The sequence below is a fragment of the Siniperca chuatsi genome, linkage group LG2 (assembly GCF_020085105.1).
Source record: "Siniperca chuatsi isolate FFG_IHB_CAS linkage group LG2, ASM2008510v1, whole genome shotgun sequence".
Classification (NCBI taxonomy): domain Eukaryota; kingdom Metazoa; phylum Chordata; class Actinopteri; order Centrarchiformes; family Sinipercidae; genus Siniperca; species Siniperca chuatsi.
In genome coordinates this window covers 7,619,634-7,639,380 of record NC_058043.1, presented here as the reverse complement: position 1 = coordinate 7,639,380, position 19,747 = coordinate 7,619,634, and the positions used below count along the sequence as shown (strand labels likewise).

The following is a 19,747-nucleotide window of genomic DNA, read 5'->3' as shown; positions in this document are numbered from 1 at the left end:
TAATATATTATTATATTTGGTTTATGGCTTGTGGCTTTCAAATGAGATGAGAGAATAGGGTTCCACATATCCAGTATATGTGGAACCGAATTCAAAAAAAACCTGGATTTTTTATTTCGAGAACAGAAAAGCTCCTTTTCCAGAAATCACATCTACCAAAATGTTTGTAGGCCTATCTGTACAGCAAACTAATATTGTATGGCAGGTCAACTTGATCGTAACCCCAGGTCCCAGGACAGGTTTAAAGGACTAGTTTGACATTTTGAGAAAACAGTTGTATTTGCTTTGATAGTTAGATGAGAAGATTGATACCACTTGTGTCTGTAAAACTGAAGCTACAGCCAGTAACCAGCTAGCTTAGCTTAGCATTAAGACTGGAAACGCCAGCTAGCATGGCTCTGTCCAAAGGTAACTACCAGCACATCTAAAACTCACTAATTAACACGTTATATCTTGTTTGTTTATTCTATTTCTTTTACTTCCAAATATTCTCTTTGATTTAGTTTGATAGTGCTTTTTACTTTTTTACTTTTACTTTCTTTTGTCTTCAGATCTCCATTTTCTTCATTGTAAATTGTTGTGATGTGTTTAGAATCATGCACATGCAGATTCCTTTATTTAAAGAGTCTAACAAACGCTGAAGTTTTTCTGTAACTTAAACTGTTATGGTTTAGGTTAACTTAAGTCAGGCTTTTCACAATAAGTCAAGCTTTTCTTAGCCTCCTTACAAGAATGCCCCAGGAGAAAAAAGCGGGGTTTTTTACAGTGTTTACTTTGTTTTATTTAATTTCCAACCTACAAAACAAATCACTCCTTTGCCTAATGGCGAGGGATTTGTTGACCCAATTCTCTGCTGGCTACTGTGGGCTGGAGGGTAATTGGAATCAATTTTGATGCTGTTATCGTCTGTGACAGATGCACAAGGCCGAAGTGTGAAAAGGTCAAGGGTTGAGAGGCCCTCCCAGGGGCTTCGAAATGCTTGAGGCATAAAAATGTCATCCCTGAATCAATTTCACATGTGAACACTGGTTTAATCTCTGATGGCTTTTGAGCATGACTGTTTTTTGTAGGTTTGTTGGCCACTGAGCAGCTCCAGGCAGCAGGTGGGGGAAGATGTTTTAGATAGGGAGACTATTACTCCATCACTTTATTTACTGAGATCTTCCCATCCAGGCCAGGGATTATTTATTCTGTGCACCTAAACTCAATTAGAGACATATAAGTCAAAGCACGTCAATATTCTTTATCACTCACTGCCCCCATGCTGTATAATTAACCCAGGAGTCATAGACACAGGTTTTTCATTTGACCCCAGCAGCTCTGAGGGTCATATTTTTATTCATATCCTCTTGGCCTACATCTGGAAGTGTGTCAAGGAGAAAACATGCTATTTGCATTTTTCTTCTTATTTATTTATTTAAAAATATTTAAATATGCAAAGATATTTTGGGCGTCTGGGCTCAGTCCGAAAGTCTACTTTACACTGAGTTGTTGTTTTCTGAGAATCAAGAAAGAAAACAGACTATTGCTGAGGGGGGACAAAGGAAAAATTGCGAAAATATAATAGAAATATAGAACAATAAGAAAAAAGTATATATAAATACTCCATAACAATGAGAATAATTATAATCTGTTTTGAAGAAAATGGTAAATTAAGGTTATATGACTTTGATCATGGTATTGATTGTGATATTTTTGAAGTTTAAATTGATAAAGAGGCAAACTATAACAAGAAACCTGCAGCAAACCTGCAAAGTCTCAATGTTATTTGAATCGTTATTTACCTCAGTCACTCATCATATGTGCAGTGGATTTTCTATTTTACAATACAGTAAAAGTATATATTTAAAAGTTTTATTAAAAGTAAATATTGGTCACTTCAAGATGCTGTAAATAAGACATTTCATATTGAGTTGGAGATCTGCAGTCCTGGAGCCCACAAATTCATTCTTTCAAAACCTCTCCAGAGATTGTCACTAATGCAATAACAGAGCTGGCAAATTGAGTTCCTTTTATTGCATCGACCAACAATGACAGCGAGCGTGTCCTTGACTTGGAGGAATCACAGGCGTGAGCCTGAGGATGTGTCAAACCTGCATGCATGCAAGACTCAGGAGAGGCAGTCCAGCAGCTCCGTATTAATCAACAGCTTGTTGGGCTGCTGGCCATACCTCCCCCTCCATCTTCACCTCCTCCCCCCACCTCCGCCTTTCTTCTCCCTCTCCATCTTCACCTCGATCATCCTCTTCCTCCCTCTCCCTTTTTACAGCCACAGCCTCCCATTCTGGTCAGGAGCTCAGCACAAATGAACCATTAACACAGGTTACTCGACAATTAAGACCTCTCCCTGATGCTTTCACAAAAGTAAAGAAAGAAAGCCCAACAGGATTCAGTGTGGAAATCATGAAAAGAAAATAATAAGAAATATTCACTCTAATCAGTGTGTTCTCTTAACAGATAATTCTGCTACCTTGCTTCTGTTACCTTGCATGACTTCAACATCTTGCCTCGGTTAGAATAACCAAATTGAGTTCAATTTCAATTATAAGAAATTTGGTTGAAATTCCTGGCAATATATGGACTTGTTTCCCCTTTCATATCTGGGTTTTTTGCAATCTGTGCAGTGTCTGATTCTTTCAGTTTTATGGACAGCTATTGGCTGACCTACAGTATGGCAAATAATCAATATACTGTAGCAGTGAATATACCAGTGCAAACTGGCTCTGTAGCCTCTGAATTCTTCGTTTTTTTTTTTTTTTGGTTAGGATGTTGGCTATTACCTTGATAGAAACTCCTGAGAAAGTTAGTATATATCTGTTCCTTATTTTTCTTTTAAAAAGTGTCAGTTGAATAATTCAGGACTTGATCACCTATATTCACGTTTGTTTGTTTACTCGAAAATATGTTGGTGCTACAAAATGTTTGAATATATAGTTAAAGTAACTGAGTAAGGCTAAGTACTTCCCAGATAATTTCCTAATAAGTTTCCTGAATAACAATATATAAAATGGTGCTAATTATAGGGAAAATAGTAGTTTCCTTGAAAACCCTGAGACTCTAAGTTACAGTATTGGAATTAATTAATTCTAATTATTAAACAATTAAAAGAGTACCATTTTGACACTGCCTCTATTTTTTCCCATATTTAGCACCACTTTACATAGTTCTTTCAAGAAACTTAGTTGGCAAGTATTAGGAAATTGTTCTCAAATTATGGACCCATAAAATAAAACATGTAATTTAACTGCAAGGATACTGAGTCAGTTATCTAGCCTACATGCAAAACTTGTTTTAACATTAATATGCATCTACTATAATGATTTATTACTACAATTTTTAATTATTACTGTTTTTCTTACAACACTTAAACCAGCCCCCTTGAGAATGAGCATAAACTTGTTGCTTTCAGAAAATACTTTTTGTGGTGACTCTCGGTGCAACATGGCGGCTCTAGTGTTTTGGACTGACATGACATCAAAATGTGGTCTTTACTGCTCATATTTAGAAAGTAACAATTATTGGGCGGTACTGAGGTGTTGAACATGCAGCCGTTGTGGTACAGGGGAATAGTAGTTTGTTTATGCATATGGATGTATACACGATTGCTGCTGTTGCTGCAGTAGTAATAGAATTTACATTCATGTTTTCTTAAGAGGCCTTCGAGGCACTACTATATACAAACAAATTACCTCAAGGGCTTGCGGCTCCACAGCATACACATTTGAAGACAATAGACCATTGAAGCCAGCCAGAGTTACTGCCTCGCGATAATGAAAGCCATCAGGGATACAAACCTTGACTACAAGTTCATATTTTGGGTGTTCTACTTCAATACTTGTGATTTATTGAGGAACACTTGTTTTCACCAGGGGTATGGGTGAAATATGAAAATCAGGTGTTTTACATTCCAGGTGCATGCAGCATTATCACTCTAATTACTCTTGTTATATTTGTGATGCAGGAGGCAGCAGACAGAAAATAAATCTTTCACTTTCATGACGCTTTTTTAAGTTTTTAACATTTCTGTGTCGTTTTAAGTCAAGTGCTGCTGTAGTGTGTATTGTGCCTAGTGGTTGAGCTGAGTGTTGACACTTTTTGGCACTCATTGAAAAGACTGTGGTATGGTTCTGGGAATATGCAAAAAAAAAAAAAAAAAAAAAAAAAAAAAAAAAAGGGGGTGCGAGTACGTTTAAAGCAGGAAGATAAATGTGTGGTTTGGTTGGATAAATAAAAGCAGGGCAATAAAGACATCTCTGAGAGGAGCTGGGTGAGCGTAAACAGGGGGGTGTGAGAGAGACAAAGAAGAAGAAATGCATGAAAGAAGAATGGAGAGAGAAAAATCTCTGGTGCATGGACAGGAGTGAGATGTCGGTCTCAAAATGCTTCAAATTTACAGATGCAAATGTTATGTAAATCTTCTGTGCATTCGATTTATCTGTTATAAAATGTCATTTGACAAATGTTCTACATCGTTGTTCTTTATTTTTATGGAAAAAAATAACTTGCCACATAAATTGTCAAATCAGAAGCAACCTTGAAATGAAAAATCCTGACAACAACAAACACTCTCATGTTAGAAAACCAAAACAAAGTGTGGTAAATATGACCAGTCATACAAATAACATTTGGAAATATCCACAATTTAGGCAGAGCTGCAGTATTTTCATGAAAACATGCAGCCCACATCTTTCATGTTTTCTCTTATAAGCTTAATTTAGTGAAAACTAGATTTCAGTAGTAGTAACAGTCTCTGCCTTTTTAAAGTAATCTAACCTTGCACCTTTCAAATCCATTCCTTCTCAGAGCAAGAGACATTAAGTTGAAGCAGCTGCATTATTTTAGGATATGCCCACCTTTTCAGGAGAATCCTTGAAGCAAATGAACCAGCATGAGAAAAAAACAGCAGCATACATTTTCTTGTCATGTTAGATATTTTCTACAGTTTCCAAGAAAAATAATATTTAAAGGGTCTATATGTAAAACCTTTCAGAAAACCTTTGTTAATAATGACGCCTTTGGCCGTTAAGTGAACTGCAGTCAGCATCCTGCTCGCGCTTTGTCTTAGGCATCGGCCAAAAGTGACATACACAAGACTGAATGCTGAAATTAACACTGAATACCGGAAAATAAATTACAACCATATTTAGAATAATGTTACTATTTGTAATGTTCCTATATTTTATTTGGACCATTGGCATGATACTAACAAACTTGCTGTTTGCAAATCACCCCATCAGCCAACACCACGAAGCAACCAACGCCAGACCTACACCACGCAGCCAAGCCACATCCAGCTGGCCAACCCCAGTTTAGCTTCAGTTATGAATTAGCTAGTTGCCTTGCATCGCTCTAGGCTAGTAGAAAGCAATCGTTATTGTTGGCTAAAATCAGCACTGTTTAATACATGAGTTAGTATCATGGATCAAGTCGCCTGGTCAAGTACTTTGGCAAGCTAGCCAAATAACATATACACTCAGATAGCATTTTGCTAGCAATTACGTTGTTTAGCCAGCCAGCTACAACCCAGCCATGCTGCATGTATCCGGCCGCCCCGCAATACCAGCCAACAAAATAACCTGCAAACAGCAAGCATTTTGCTATGTTAGCTAGCTAGCATTTCATCTGTGTTAGCAAGCAAGGTAACGTTAGCCAGCAAGCTAACGTCGGGAAAGGTTTCATTTTTTAAGTGTAGCCTAGTTACAACCCGTTCACACGTTAATATGTGTCAAAAACTACATACAGTACTTTTAAGACAGGTGTCAAGATAATAGAAATTGTTTAAACTCTACATGATGACTTTACAGTAAAATATGATCTTTTAGTAGTCTCTTACAGGACGTAATTAATCATTTTGCTTAATTAAAGACCCTTCTGAATTGCCTATTCATACCTACAGTGTTCCTGGTGTAAAACTGTAGCTTTTTAAATGTTTTATTATGAACGGAATTACAGAAACAATGTTGTCGCCTTTCTGCAGATCTTTATCGATCCACAATCATCTGCAAGCAACAGGCAGCACATGCTTGTTTATAGTCTAACATCATAAAAAGTGCAACAAACTGCTGTTGTAAATTCAGACTTTTTTTTTTCCATGGTGGCGTTATTCTGCCAAGTTATCACACCATGTGGCAGTGATTTAGTAAGGGGTTCTTAAAGGCTCACTGGGTGTGGATTGTGCATTGACTGAATTAAATTATAATTACATGAGGTATGTAAGCAAATAAGGTGCCTCTTATGATCGGTATGACTCAAGAGCCTCCGGTACTACAGCAGTGATCATTTCACATAACAATAATGTGACAGACATAGTTACCACATCTCTGTTCTGTCATGTAGGTCATCATGATTTCAAAACAGGAACTCAAAACTTGAAACACTTTCAAAAGAGAACTGACTTACGCACTAACCGCTGTCAACATTTGCACACTAAAACTGAGAGTTGATGTGAAAGTATACAAGAATGATACATCCAAAATGGTTTGAAAGAAATTTAGAAAATGTAGTGAACTGATCATAAACAGTCTATATGTTTTTATGTGTTTTTCATAGTAACAATGTTAGATATGACAATACTCTCAATACAGACTTTGCATAGATCAACATCAAGATAAATGAATAGTGCCCGCCTGTGTGCTGCACTGCACTATGAAGGTCTTGCTCATTTCTTGCTCAGTTATTGCTCAGAAGAAAGGCCTGTAACTTCAATTTGGTCATCATGTCTTCAACTCAGTCAAAGGATTTCACAGGCTTTTACTATTGAAAAAGTACAAAAGGCACAAGGTAGCTTCTAGGGCACGACATTGAACTTTCATTTCAGTTCTCTTGTGTTAAAAAAAAACGTTCCAGCTTTAAGCGTTGCTGTGCCGTAAAGCAAAGACTAGTTGGAAAATAATAATTACATACTGCATACAAGGAGAACGTAATAATTTACAGATCACAAAGAGAAACAGACAAGAATCTTAATGTCTGTAAGTGCCACACTTGGAAAAAAGTAAACTGACAAAACTGCTGCAGACAAAACCGTTCCGTTCATTACCTCTCTAAAATTTGTAGTCAGAAACAACAGTAACACAGCATGAGAGTGGTGGAGCAGTGTGTCTTCTGTATTTATTTAGCAGTGATGTGCCAGCTCAGCAAAAATCTTTACCAACTTTGAAGAAAACATGTAATGGGTTTAATTACGCCATATTTCATTCTAATACCTAAACAAAGCTGAGAATAAAAAGTATTCAATTTGTTGTCAGTGCTACAATCTGCAGCAGGCCGACTGTACAAAACACAGGGTCCAATGTGGAATTGATTGTAAAAATTGTCCCTAAGCACTGTACTGCTGCATAAAAAGTCAGAGGAAAACACTGCATTGTTCACCGCCTGGTTCTCTCAATATGTGCGGACTCCTGGTTTGCTGTCCTGCGCCTGGTTGAAGGGATTGGCTGGGCTGGAAGACTCATCCTGCTGGTCAATGGACTGGTAGGCATCTCTGTTTCGTGATACAGAGGGGAAACCTGCAGAGACAAGTCAAAAAGTCTTCAACACACACAACCCCTGCCATGCAAATGCATTATTCATAATCATGTCTACTTAGAAACACTGCAACTAATCAAGGACATTGCAATATACATATTAAAACACAAGAAAGGAAAGCTTAGAAAGCTTCTACACAACTTCTTTTGTCTTGATTTTTAAAGGTTCACACTCATTTCTCCTCACACACAGATTCCTGACACAGTTGGGCAGATTTGTTATCTTGACTTGAGCATCTGGCCCCCTCCGGATAAATACGGATTATACTGTTGGAAACTGTCTTTGCCAATGTACAGTAACACCCACGTTGCCTCTGATGGGCGCTGGACTGAGAAAACATTGTTTTAAAAAAATAAAATAAAAAACTTGAGTGGTGCTGAAATTCCTCTTATTTCATCACTCTCTTTTTACATAAACTACTTTCTGATTAGCTGCTTGTTCCATCAAGGACCTGAGAATAAGGTTGAAAAACCTTCAACAGCCTTTCTCATGTGAGCAGAATCTTCTAATATACGTAATCCAGGATTCTTTGAAGCTGTTTACAGTGAAAACGTGCCTGGGTGCATCACACCCTATGTAAACATACTATATAATGAATTCTATGAAGGCACTGACAAAATCCATTTGAAAAGTCTTACACGACTCCCAGTGATGCTCAGAAACAAACAGCCCCGACTCTGACGTGGGCAGAATACCAATAACGTGTTTTTGGAAGTTCAAAGACCCGCACACTCGTACCTCTGCATGGCCCAGAGTCCTAGGACTGTGACAAACATGCAGATATTAATGCTAATCAAATAAGCCATTTACTTTCATTGCAGAGGGTTTGGATGATTTGCAAAAGTATATATTAATTTCACTAATACTGTACAACTGTGATGTTTATTATTTTATTTAAAATCATGAAAATACATGAATAAATCTAAAAACAAAAACTGCATTATGTTGCTCAACAAACTTTCAATAACCTGTCTTACTCTAAGTGTGCATTTCAAACAGGTCACATTCATTGTCTATTATAAGTCAACATTATGTTGACTTTAATTAGGCAGCTCTGCTTTAAATATATGCAAACAGAATACACAAACACAAATGAGGTGTCTGGAGAGTAAATATATGAATGATACATAGATGCAAACTTGCAGAATCATATAAACCCATATAATACAATAGATATCAATACAAACATACTGTACTGACAAACACAGCTATTCAGGCAGGTATGGGAGGGTAATGAGGACTGATGGAGGTGTGAATAGGCAGATGAAAGGATAAATTAATGTAAAAGAATAAAAAGAGAAAGATGGACAACATAACATCAACAAGACAACAATTGGAAAGAAATACCAAGAAAAAGAAAAGTCAGTTTCTTTTTTGTCCTGCAGCCTGATTTTTAATCTTACTTCCTGTGTGGGAGAGGATGGAAGAGGATGATTGGAGAAGAAAAATGGTAAAAAGGAAGAAGCCGGGAATCAATAGCGGCGGCCAATAAAGGCACTGTCCGCACTATCCGTAGTGCATCGACTGTCCACAGAGGTCTCTAAGTCTGAGAGGTCAAAGGTCAGCAGCGGAGAAGAGAAGAGAGAGACACAAGACAAATGGTCAAATCATAATAGGAAGAACACGAGACACAACGAGTGTTCACTCAGAAAAAACAACATGACAGTGTCACAGCAAGACAGACAGGTTAGAAATGATGACATGTGAGAAAAGAACAGTGTAGGTTTTGACAAATTCTTACACATTAATCGACTGCGTAACCACAAGCCAGCCGAGTACACTCATGGGAAATGCATGGCAGGCAAGTAACAGTCTGCTAAGCCCCGCCCTCCGTTAGTTACTGTTGCTATGCCTGTCAAGCTTTACATTCGAGCACAGTTCATATACACGTCACAATGATAACAATGACAGTTTTTACCACTCAAAATTTTGGTCATTCTTGACACAGTGGGTCCATGATTTCAAACAAACTATTTTTTTGGAGACTTTTAAATGTCTCCAGCTGACAAAATGAGAAACCTGCAAAAGGGTCTTAAATATGCATTTGATGCATATGTGATAGCTAAACCGATGCTGTGTAATGATGCTAAAAATTACATGCGACTTAAGCTTACAGGTTCTTAGTATTGCAGGGTAGCTATAGCTAGCTCTGCTATTACAGTTTAGTTTGATAACAGGAACAATTTCAGATCAGACTGTTATTTTGTTCTAACACAACACTGTTTGGATGCTTACAATAAAAAAAAAAAAAACACAGGATGGGACCAACCAATGTGCAAATGTAACGCTATCTCGGGTAATGAGTTTGGCTGGAGTTGCTTTAGTGTAAACTTCCCTTGAATCCAGTAGCTAACGTTAGCTTAAACTCTAAGAGTAATATTCAAGACCCCAGATTCCAGGGACTCCTACAAAGTGGATGCTAGTTGTGAACTGAGCTAAACAGTTAATCCATTTCTTATGATTTTGCATTCTTGTTTGTTGTTTTGGAAAGGCAAAAAAACCCACCTGAAACCCAAATACCGACTATAGCTCTTATTACAGCTCCATACTGCTTCAGCACGTGGAGAAATCCAAAGCCTGACAGGTCTGAATGTTTGGGTGAGTTCTTAAGTAAACGGTCCATTTAATGTTAAATGTGTGATCGCTCAGTCCTACAGCCTCTATTATATTAAGCAATGTAAAAATAAAAACTAAACACACAAAACCAGAGTGGTTTAAACCAGCATAAAAGGCCTGCCAATCAGAATTGAGGGATTCCTGAATACCTGAATCAACAATTCACTCACTGCACCTGATTGCCTGGTTCCCAGAGTGCTTGGTGCGGCGGGGAACCATGTTAATGGCAGCTATGCAATCAGACAGCAATTAAAACACACATTGTCTGAAACTAACATTAGCTACATTCATCAGTCACTACGCAGCCAATCACAGTCTAATGGATGTACCTGCTGTGTGTATGTGGCGTTAAAGTAAAACTGCAGAGAGAGCAGATTCATCAATATTCAATTATCCTCCAGACAGTCAAATCAGGAGATGTATTTTGTTACAGTGTTGTTCGCAATGCAGGAGAAATTGAATTACTTTTCCCAGTGTGTAGTGTAATAAATTACTATTTTAGCTGGTGATATTACAGTTAATAATAAATTACACCCCCCCATGTCTTGCTTTATGTTTGTCATTTTTGTCTGTCTGTCTTTTTATGAAAGCAAACACTGAGCAAGTGTAGGCAAGAAAAGCTCACTACTCCTGTATTGAATCATTCTCACTACTACCATCAAATTCCTACACTACCAATGATGAATACAACCACTTTTGGTTAATCCATATAGATTAAGCTATGAGAAACATCTTCAAGAATTAAAGAGTCCAGCAGATGTCACAGCTCAGTGGGATTTCTGAGGGAAAAGCTCTCAGCAGTGCAAGGCCTAAAATCAATGGCCACACACGGTTAATCAAAGAACACATCTCCTGACCAGTCAATGGAAGAAGTGTACTTATCATTTGTTTGCCCACAAAGAGAAAGCTATATACTCAACGGTCAATAATGTCACAAAATCTCTATTTCTGTGGACAAACATGCTGCTCTGGCACAGACTCCCATATCTATTTATTTCTCATCAATCCTGTGCTATTTTTCTATCATGGCAGATCATAAGTTTTTCAGCCTGCATAGATTTAATATGTTCCTGTATGCAGTATAAATTGGTGGCCAGGATGACACACAAATGTTATAAACAACTCGTGGAGAACTGATTTCCTTGCCGGTCGAACTGCAGCTCAGATTTGATGCTGCATTTGAAATGTCTTGTGACTGTAACTAATTAGTCTGACTGTGGAATCATCTGCAAGTGGTTTAGCACAGAGTCTTCCCAGTTTGTGCTGCACTTGGCAGGCCTTTCATGACAAACAGCATAAAACAACACAGGGAGGATCTCAAAGCGCCCCTGGCCCCGTACCTCCAGCTTTGGACACACTCAGAGCTGGGGATCATTTTTTTGTGGGGAGTAGGAAACCTCAGATATTATAGATCATTTCTCACTGTCTGAAATTACACTCATACCAGAACATGTACTTGCTCAATGAAAGGTCTGCAAACTCCTCATGTTACTGTACTTGACTCGTCTTGTAGCACTTACCAAAGTTAACGTTGTAATCTCCTCCACGTTCGCGGTACATTTGGTAGACGAAGAAACAGGTTACAGGTTTGAGCAACAGGCTGAGAATGGCCATTCCGGCGCTGAAGCGAATCACGTCCCTTCCCATTTCTGTTGTGAAGTCAATCGCCGGGTAATAGATCCCAAAATGGATGATGTCGGTCAATATCGTCACAACCATCCCCATCAGAAACTACAGGAGAAGAACAAAAGATAAAGATGTCTTAATGGACAGAGATGGTGTGTCAGGCTTTTGAACTTACTGTAGCTGTCAGTATGGAAAGTGCTTTCATGCTCTTAAGTGCCACCACATCCCTGTAATTATACCACATGGAAAGATTCCTTGCAATAAAATAAAGTCATTCCAATTGTGAGAAAAGAGCTTTCTGAGGGGAAATGAGATAAAAAGTCTAACTGCATACAAACTGGACAAAGTGGTGCCAGGAAGTCAGAATGAAAAATTCAAGCACGGCAGAAGAAAATAAGATAGAAAACACTAAATTTAGACATTTCTCTATTGCCTATGTTATCTGGGACAGTCAATTCCATATTTTTAGATGAGAAATAATCCTCTAAAAGTGAGAAACAGAAGAAATGTGAGATAAATATGTGATGTGTTGACAAAGAGATACATTGAAACCACTGACTTTGAAGATGCATCAGGAACCACAAAGAATTATGTGCATTAATTATATTTTCAACTTTCTTTTCCCACTTTGGCCAGCTCAGTCTTTCCTGAGGGACCCTGGGCGTGAGCAACAGTGACATTGGACTTAAAAGTACACAAGGTAAAAGGCTCCCCTATGGTTACTTCCCGATTGCAATGACAGTCAGAATCCATTACTGTCAAAAGTGTCATTGAAAGAGAGACTGGACAGCTAGTTTTTTTTCTTGAGGTGCCTCTCATTGACCCTCAGCTGTCGTGTATTTGTTTGGCATGTAACACACCTTTACAGCCAGTGTGGCAGCCTGGGGCCACTTTCACAAAGATCGGCTTGGACCATGGTTTAGATTTAATAGTCATACTTCAGATAGACGTCTAAATTTGTCTATTGCACAAAGATGTCTAGTTCTTGACTATCTTAATTAGGACTAATTTGCCAAGATGTCTGAATTAAGACTTTTTTTCAAACTAAAAAACATGACTGACTGCAACCGCATCAAACCACTTAGCTCCCTTCATTCCCCCCTGTTCTGGAGGAATTCAACAGTTACAAGGACATTTTAGTGGATGTTTTTTTTTTTTTTTTTTTTTTTAAATCCAGTAATTCCAGCAGCATAAAATCTCAACACAGTGCAGACCTGTAGCAGCGCTAAGATAATAAGGAGTTCTGGCACAATCTCACACACTTCCAAGGTGCATGGAGAAGGGAAAAAGTCTGAAGAGGTCAAAACTCCAGCAACACTTGTGGTATATAGAACAACTTTAATGTCAGTCAGGCTCAGGACGGCTTCTTTGGACAAATGAAAATTCTTATTGCTTGTTCCACAACATTGTTAGCAAACCACAAATTATGAGCCATGTTTTCCTCTTTTTTTTGACATTTAGTGCCACAGGTCAGCAGCTGTCACTGATTGTTAGCACTGAAACATGAGTCGTAGTTCAGAGTTAGGGTGGCTAACATTCTGTTTTTATTTTTATGAAACTGTCTAACTTGCATTAGACTAATCTAAGACTGGCCAAACACTACCGGCCCCTGGTGCTGTAAACTGATGCACCATGAAAGCCACAGCTACTGTAGTCTGTGCTGAATCAAGGGAGGGGTATCTTTCTCAAAAGGATGCTCAAAGATTGTCCTAGATTCCACAGACAAATAGGTTAGCACAGATACGCATTTTTGTGCCTATAGTTAGACTCCTGTACGTGTCACATGATGTTAAGATTGCAGCCTGCGTGAAGGAATCAAGGCAAAGACTCACCATGAGCACAGCATCGATCGAGTCCCTCTGTGCAATGGCCCAGACCCCAACAGCTAAAACGCTGAAGTTCCCCCAAGCAAAGGAGGTGGGAAGCCAAGCCATGCATCCCCTACAGCAAACACACAAATCATACGAGACAGAGTCACATTTCAAGAATGATGTTTGATTGTGGGATGTGGAGGTTAAAGAGTAGGCCTGAATCAAGACTGTGAGACAGTCTCTGTGTGAATATGTGTGTGTGTGCCAGAGGAGGAGAGAAATTCCTCAGGTTTATGAGAAAAAAAAACCTGTGCTCGCACTCACCATATTGTAAGCAGCCAGTGCACCAGTACTATGGCCTATGATAGAGAACAAAAAAAACAAGAAATATAGAGTTGTTAAGGACCTTTTTAATACTTTCCCTGTGGTCCAGGACAGTTCTGTCTACAGCTAGAACGATTAGTCACTCCACAGAAAATTAAAATCGCCAACAATTTTGACAATCGATCAATCATTTATCAACTAAAAACTCCAAACATTCAGTGGCTCCAGCTTCTCCACAGTGATTTTCTCTGTTTTATATCACTGTAAACCAAATCTCTTTGGGTTTTGGAAGTTGGATGGACAAATAAGGAGATTTGAAGGTGTCACCTTGGACTCTGGGAAACTGTCATGGACATATCTCACTATTTTCTAATATTTTATAGACCAAACAATTAATTAATTAAATGAAAAATAAGTCATAGTTTCTTATTCATTCATGGTTAATTGATACTGAAAATAGCCATTAGATGCAGCCCTGGTTGAATCTATGTGAGCTCAAACATCAAAGCCAGAAACTACAGAACTAAATGTAAAACATGTGATCAGTTTCCATCTGGCACAAAATGTGAAGCTGCATCAGGATGATTGATTTCATGGCTCCACAAATTGATGGGTTTTAAATGTTTTAACCCAAATTATGAATCAGAAAATTCACCATTTTCCCCAGTTTGAGTGCCCTTTAGCTACATTTACATATCTTCTGATTCAATTTAATGCTTCTCCCTTTTAAAGGTTATGACATGACATGCAGGCATCAGTTCACTTCTGTATGTTCCTTACAGAAGATTCACTGCCTCTAGTAGCATTTACTGCCAAAGTTTTTAAACACAACAAGTGGAGAATTCAGAAATGACTGACAAGATATTGATATTTGGTTCATGTGATAAATAACGGAAGACTTTTCTTTTCATATCCAGTGGCAAATTCACTGTTTATCAGTTTTTGTTTGATCTGTGCCATATCTCATATGATGAGCAGATTCATCACTATGTTTGTGTTTCTAACATCCAGTAATGTTATTTAGTCTGTCCATAAGCCTGCTGCGCATCACTGTCTATGATCTTAAATGCACTTTAACAGGCTGTATCTGCTAAATAACTTTATACTTTTCTTGTACCACTTAACAAAAATCACCAACAAACATACATTTCATTAGTCCACTGTGATCTGTGTCAGAGACAGGTAGTTGCCACGCAGAGGAATTACCAATGAGAAGTGAGCAACAAAGTTGACATCACATAATTTAACACCAGTCTTTGTTAAAGACAGGCTACCACACACATCTCCAACATTACAATCAAGTAAAACTGCAAACTCACCTTTAGATTTATGGCAGGAATTTCCATAGCAGGCTGTTTGGTCAAAGCAGCTCGACTACTTGTTGAGGGGGCTACATGAAAGAATACCAAGGTTTGCTCTTACACAAACTTCTCTCCAAAACTCCTCCTCCCCTCAGCTCAGCCTGCAAACACAAACCATGTGACAGCAGCTGACTGTTTCCCATGTGACTCCCAACCCCCTCACCCCTCCCTTCCTTTCCTCCTGCTCTGCACTGGCCCTTAGTCTCTCAAGAAGGAAGAAACCACATGAGCATCAACATTGGTCGCTGTTTTTTATTTTTTTATTTCCAGCTTTCGGTGAGCGTGGTGTCTCTCCAGTGGTTCACTATGAATGATAAGGAATGTAACGTGTCTGTTTGAACATAAAAAAAAGAAAAGAAAACTCTGCTCAGTTCAGTTAGAATAACAGATAATAAGATGGAACATACAAAGCTGCGTTTCGCCCGCAGGAACTTTCCCCAGGGACTAGGCACCTTTGGAGGAACTCAGTGTGTTTCCACAGCAGGGACCAGGTTCTAAATTAAGTACCGGGGACATTTTTTACCCCCCAAAAGGTCCCTGCTCGGAGGGTAGTACTTTTCAGGAGTACCAGGACTTTCATGTGACTATTTTTACTTGTCAGTTGAACAAAATAACATGACATGCAACACATCACATGCCAGCAGCAGTGTAATGATTTGAAAAGGTCTCATTGTGACTGATTGAAGCTTTTGATACAAGCACCAATATTTTAAATTGAAAATGCTTATAGGCAGTAATTTGTGTTTATATTCAATACCTTTAAATATATGCAGTCAATCAATCAATCAATTTTGATATTGGCAAGTTGGAAAACTTTCTGAAACAATATTTAGACCTTGTAGCTCTTCATCATCTGTAATATAATATTATTATTTTGAAATTAATTAACCCTTAAAAACTTTACATTTAAGAGATATACAAAATTTCTTCACAGCGGCCTCAACAGACATGTAGCCCCATAAGTAACTACAAAAACTGTGATATGAATGATTGATGTAGCACTCTGTCCCCCTGCAACTTCTACTTCAGGCGATCGTTGTAACCAAGAAAATCTTCTCGCCTTTCTGAGTGTTTCTGGAGAAGTCAATAGTCAGTTCTGAGTAAAAATAAGGTTACTTAAGTTAGGGTTAGAAAAGAGGTTGATAACACATACAGATTGATATGGACTGAGTCAGATTTAGCTCACAGTTGATCAAATTTAATATTGAAGTAACCATTTTAATGCTCAGAAGTCATGGTGTTCCACACAAAGATACTGTTTATATTTTTACAAATACTGCTCAGTTTACTGTGAAATTTAGTATGGATTCATGATCCCCAGAGGATGACTTCTAGTGACTCCCTGTCCTGACTTTTTGTCTTGTGCCACAGTCAAAAGTTCCTATGTCAAACAAGTATATTCTTGTTTTACCTTCAACAGTCAGTGTCCTCCTGAGGATAAATAAAGTGTGATTTTATCTTTTATTTTGATGTGGTGACTCATCTCTTTTCTGTGGAAGACACAAAACTGCAGCTGCACATTTACAAGAAAGAAATGGATCAGAATTTGTGATAGATGACAATTAAAGGATAAGTCCAATTTATTACAACTTGAGTCTTATTTTGCTAGTTTTGGCCATAATTTCTATTGGTTAGGATGACATTTCACTCACCAAAGAAAATGCTGAGGTCTGGGAACACAGCGACATCCCAACAATGACAGACAATCAGACAGATCTCAGCAATTACTTGGTGAATACAATGCAAAACATTACTGACAGTAATGATGACTAAAATGAGAAAAACAAGACCCAAGTTGTAATAATGTTACACATATTTGTGATCCTCTCTTTTACATTGTTCCATCCTATTTCAAAGCACACCTATACACTCCAGTCCAGCAGAACAAAGAAAGAAAATACTTCAGTTTATAATAAAATACTTCATTTATCTCTTCAGAAACACTTATATTCCTCCATCTTCCTCTCACCTGTAAATCATATTTTCTTATCTGTTCCCACCTGATCATATTCTCACCTGTTATTATGTGAGTGAAGTTCCATCCTTAGGTCACATGATGACAACTGAGCAAATTCCCTCCACTGATGAAGACCTTGCAATGCGTTTAAAAGCTCTGGAAAAAGCTGTAGCAAGTAGACCTTGAGTTATTTCCAAGGTCAAGAATAAAGTTGCACGCTCATACTCGTTCATGTATCCATAAAGAACATGTATTACAGATAAACATATCTACTTTTCACTTTTGGCTCTTCACCTCTCACTTTTATTAATGCACAAAATCATGAAATATTTGTCACTTCTGGTTCTGTGACTGACATCTGCCCTTCTCACTACTGCTTGTCTGAAATGACGTCAGTCTCTGGATTTAAGCTCATTCAACCCTTGAACTCACTGTAAGTCACTGTGGACGAGGGCAGCAGCCAAGCCTTTAAAATGCTAATGTAAGACGCCTTCTTGGTGAGTTTTGTTCTACAAGTCTGACTCATTCCTTCGTGCTTCTGTCCTCTTATACCTTAAATGAGATGATTTTATGCCATTTTATGCCTCAAGCATGGCAGATGGCCCCTGCACTCCCATACCCAGTGTGAACCCTGACCTCTTGGTGACCTCTGACCCCTGTGACAGAACATCGCTCAAGATTTGTCCCTCTGATTGAAGTATTTATGCTTTCAAACACTTCAGAGCCAAATTTAGCAGTCTTAATACGCTGTGTTGAATGTGTTTGTATGTATATGTGGGTCAAAATGAGATAGCAATGGGACAAATGTTGGACATGTTATTTCATTTGGACTGTAATGTTTTTAACCATTAGAGGAACTAATGTAGTTTCAAATAAATGATCCCTTTTACATCCTAATCTGATGTCACAGACTCAACACGTGAATGGCAGAGTGAATAAATGTGATGCTAGAGCACAGATTGTGTTAAAGAATCATTTTCCGCACTTCATTTCTATACATGTTTTATCAATTTTCATGATTTATGTTCTGTTTTATTGTCTCTGAAGCTGTTTAGAAAGACTTCAGAATTTCCTGCAGCTTTTTTTTTTTTTCTCATATGTAAATTGTTCTCACTGTTGTGCCTGTGTCCTTTAGAGAGGGCCCTAATCTTGAAAAGTTGGGTTAAAATAGCAACTTTGGCAATTAATTACTTCAAGGAAGCCTTGAGAAAGGTAGAAGTGCCTTTGTGGTGTTGGTGATGTGAAGCTGCAGCTCTGCCGGGATGTGGCTGTGTGTAATCTATCACTTCACTGGATGCTGGCCAGGGCACTCCACCAGAGTACTCTGTCAGAGGTAACTATTAAAAATACATCACTACTGCTTTTATTCTGTGGCCGTAAATCAGGATGGCACAATCACAGTCCGACTGAGCTGGTGGTTAGGAAAGAAAAATGAGTCTTACTTTCTCCATCTAATCAAATATTGATACAGATAGATTTTGAGAGGCCTTGTGTGTTCGGAACAGAGACGCGCTGAATGTTATTGCCTGCACTTGCTCTAATGTGTCGTAAGCTTAGCGTCAAATGGTTCTGACACAGTTCAGGGTAGTTGGGAGATAATGAGCTTGCAATGTTAATTTTATCACATTGAGATAGATGGCGCCTTATTACTGACTCAAAAATCCTCATTTTCAAGAAAAGATTATGTGTTTGGAAAAGGTTTATGAGACAAAACCAGTTTTGAGAAAATGTCACATAAAACCTCATGAAACTGTCATGATTTGTATTCTTCTGAAGCATCTCAAAGAAGAATTTCTCCCTTTCTCAAAACCAAATTCTTAGAAAATAAAGCAAAAACAAGACAAGATTAAACCTCTTGCCACATGCTCTTACCCAGTGCTAGAAAGTAACTGATTACAAGTACAATTTTGCAGTTATTGCACTTTACTTGAGTATTTCCATTTTATGCTACATTATACTTCTACTCTGCTGCATTTCAGAGGGAAACATTGTACTTTTTACTCCACTACATTTATTTTAAAGCTATAGTTACTTTTCAGATTAAGATTTTACATACAACACACATATGATACGCTTAAAAAATACAATGCACTGATCCTTACTCCTGTTCAGCCTCTTGTCACATTTCAGATGTTTATGAGTTGTTAGCAGTTCCACCAAAGATATTTCCTCTCCAAACTCCTCAGATGCTTTAATTTAAATAACTGTTTGAGGCCCAAATTGGTAAAATGATCCAATATTTCACAACAAATGCAAAGATTAGAGAAAAGTGAGAAAACTAATATATAAATATGTGTAGCAGAAGTTTGTATTTTCTTGTTTCCAACCCGATTTATCAACTCATGACCTCCAAGATTTATCTTGTGACCCTTTGGAGAGGCCCGATACCCTAGGTTGGGAACCACAGAATTAAACTACCACACTGTATATAAAGTAGTTAAAACTAGATCCACCTACAACAGTACTGTGCTGCTTTCACATTGATGAATCGGTATGAACAATCTAATAATGTAATATATCAGTGACAG

At 38.0% G+C, this 19,747-nt stretch overlaps 1 protein-coding gene across 2 annotated transcripts; it reads right to left on the bottom strand.

Moving 5' to 3' along the window:
• Positions 1–4,462: 4,462 nt before the first annotated feature.
• LOC122864683 (angiotensin II receptor-associated protein) lies at positions 4,463–15,411 on the bottom strand. Of its 2 annotated transcripts, none has more exons than XM_044172293.1 (5): positions 15,221–15,398; positions 13,902–13,936; positions 13,599–13,707; positions 11,661–11,871; positions 4,463–7,505 (listed from the first exon to the last, which is right to left on the bottom strand). In XM_044172293.1, exons 1-5 carry the CDS (start codon positions 15,245–15,247, stop codon positions 7,381–7,383), a joined length of 507 nt encoding a protein of 168 aa, XP_044028228.1. In that variant the 5' UTR covers positions 15,248–15,398; the 3' UTR covers positions 4,463–7,380. The 2 variants fall into 2 exon arrangements, with proteins under 2 accessions (XP_044028228.1, XP_044028236.1); XM_044172301.1 differs by lacking the exon at positions 4,463–7,505 and adding an exon at positions 8,405–9,070 and having other exon boundaries at positions 15,221–15,411.
• Between the last annotated feature and the right edge of the window lie 4,336 nt (positions 15,412–19,747).